The sequence below is a fragment of the Geospiza fortis genome, unplaced genomic scaffold, assembly GCF_000277835.1.
Source record: "Geospiza fortis unplaced genomic scaffold, GeoFor_1.0 scaffold1897, whole genome shotgun sequence".
NCBI lineage: Eukaryota > Metazoa > Chordata > Aves > Passeriformes > Thraupidae > Geospiza > Geospiza fortis.
Window position 1 is genome coordinate 4,608 of NW_005054902.1, and position 1,777 is coordinate 6,384.

A 1,777-nucleotide genomic window follows, 5' to 3' on the forward strand; every position below is an offset into this window, starting at 1 on the left:
CCAATCACATCGCTCCGTCCCGCTCTAGCCCCGCCCCTCATTTCCCAACAAAGCAAGCCGCTCTTTGCCCCGCCCCTCATTGTTGGCACTCGGCTCCCATTGGCTGGAGCTCAGGGGGCGGGGCTAAGCTGCGTATATAAAGCGGCACCAGAAATAATAATTATTAATAATTATAATAATAACAACCACCATTGCCCAGGATTGAGCACACGGCACGGGGTGGGGTTCACGCCCAGGGGGGCAGCCCTGGAGCTCTTTATTGCGGCCGGGGCAGGCTCAGCCCTTGGGGGCCGAGGTGAAGATGCGCAGGCCGTGCATGTGCTTGATCTCCTCGCTCAGCGCCTGCGGGGCAAGCGCAGCTCAGGGCTGGCTCTGGCCTGGCCTTGGAGCAGCCTCAGCCCCAGAGCCAGGGGTGCTGCAGCCTCAGCCCCACAGGTTTCCTCTCTCCCATTCCTTCACATCCATCCCCTCTTTCCCATTCCCTCTCCCATATTCCGTTCCCATTCCTTCTCCCCCATTCCCTCTCCCCATTCTCCTCCCTCTCCCCTATTCCAGCTGTTCCCATCCCCTCTCTCCATTCCCTCTCTCTCATTCCCTCTCCCATCCCCTCACACCCATTCCAGCTGTTCCCATTCCCTCTCCCCTATTCCAGCTGTTCCCTTTCCCTCTCTCCTCTCTCCCCCATTCCCTCTCCCCCTTCTCCTCCCTCTCCCCTATTCCAGCTGTTCCCATTCCCTCTCCCCCATTCCCTCTTCCCAGCTGTCCCCTTTCCCTCCCTCTCCCCTATCCCCTCACACCCATTCCAGCTGTTCCCATCCCCTCTCTCCATTCCCTCTCATTCCCTCTCCCATTCCAGCTGTTCCCATTCCCTCTCCCCCATTCCCTCTCCCATGTTCCTCTCCCATTCCAGCTGTTGCCTTTCCCCCTCTCCACCCTCTCTCCCCCATTCCCTCTCCCCTATTCCAGCTGTTCCCACCCCCTCTCTCCACCCCCTCTCCCCACCCCTGTGTCACCATCCTGTGCTGCTGCACCGGCCGCTTCTCCCGGAACTCCTCCGACTCCACGTGGATCTCGTACATGTCGCCGCAGCCTCCTGGCAAGCCGGGCCCAATTAACGCCAATTAAAATCCATTAAAATCCATTAAAGTCAAGGCTTGAGCACGCTCACACCCCTGCCCTGTCTGGGGGTACCCACAGCCCGGGGGGGGGCTGGAGACTGACTGGGTTTAAAATAAAATCTGGGTTTGGGGCAATAAAGAGCGGGTTTAGGGCAACCAAGAGTGGATTTAGGGCAACCAAGAGTGGCTTTAGGGCAATAAAGAGCGGGTTTAGGGTAATAAAAACCAGGTTTAGGGCAATAAAGAGCAGGTTTAAGGCAATAAAAAGCCCGTTTAGGGTAACCAAGAGCAGGTTTAGGAGGACAAAGAGCAGGTTTAGGGCAATAAAGAGCAGGTTTAGGGCAATAACAAGTGGGTTTGGGGCAACCAAGAGCAGGTTTAGGGCAATGAAGAGCGGGTTTAAGGCAATAAAAAGCGGGTTAGGGCAATAAAAAGCCCGTTTAGGGTAACCAAGAGCAGGTTTAGGGTAACCAAGAGCAGGTTTAGGAGCACAAAGAGCGGGTTTAGGGCAATAAAGAGCGGCTTTAGGCCCTACCTGAGATGTCCACCACCTTGATGGCCGAGGCCCGCGGGAACTTGTCCCGCAGCAGCCGCGCCAGGCGCGACTCCCCATCGGTACCGGAGGCCAAACCCCGCCCGGAGCGGCAGGGCGCGGGCAC

At 57.4% G+C, this 1,777-nt stretch overlaps 1 protein-coding gene across 1 annotated transcript; it reads right to left on the reverse strand.

The window, feature by feature from the left end:
• Positions 1-220: 220 nt before the first annotated feature.
• On the reverse strand, positions 221-1,771 carry BOLA3 (bolA family member 3). Its single transcript, XM_031065591.1, has 3 exons — positions 1,654-1,771; positions 1,005-1,093; positions 221-342 (listed from the first exon to the last, which is right to left on the reverse strand). Exons 2-3 carry the CDS (start codon positions 1,077-1,079, stop codon positions 277-279), a joined length of 141 nt encoding a protein of 46 aa, XP_030921451.1. The 5' UTR covers positions 1,080-1,093; positions 1,654-1,771; the 3' UTR covers positions 221-276.
• Positions 1,772-1,777: the final 6 nt, after the last annotated feature.

Coding starts and splice junctions, on each gene's coding strand:
- BOLA3 (XM_031065591.1), bottom strand. CDS start 1,079: ATGTACGAGATCCACGTGGAGTCGGAGGAGTTCCGGGAGAAGCGGCCG. Junction 343..1,004: donor AGCACAGGATGGTGACACAG/GGGTGGGGAGAG, acceptor CTTGCCCCGCAG/GCGCTGAGCGAGGAGATCAA.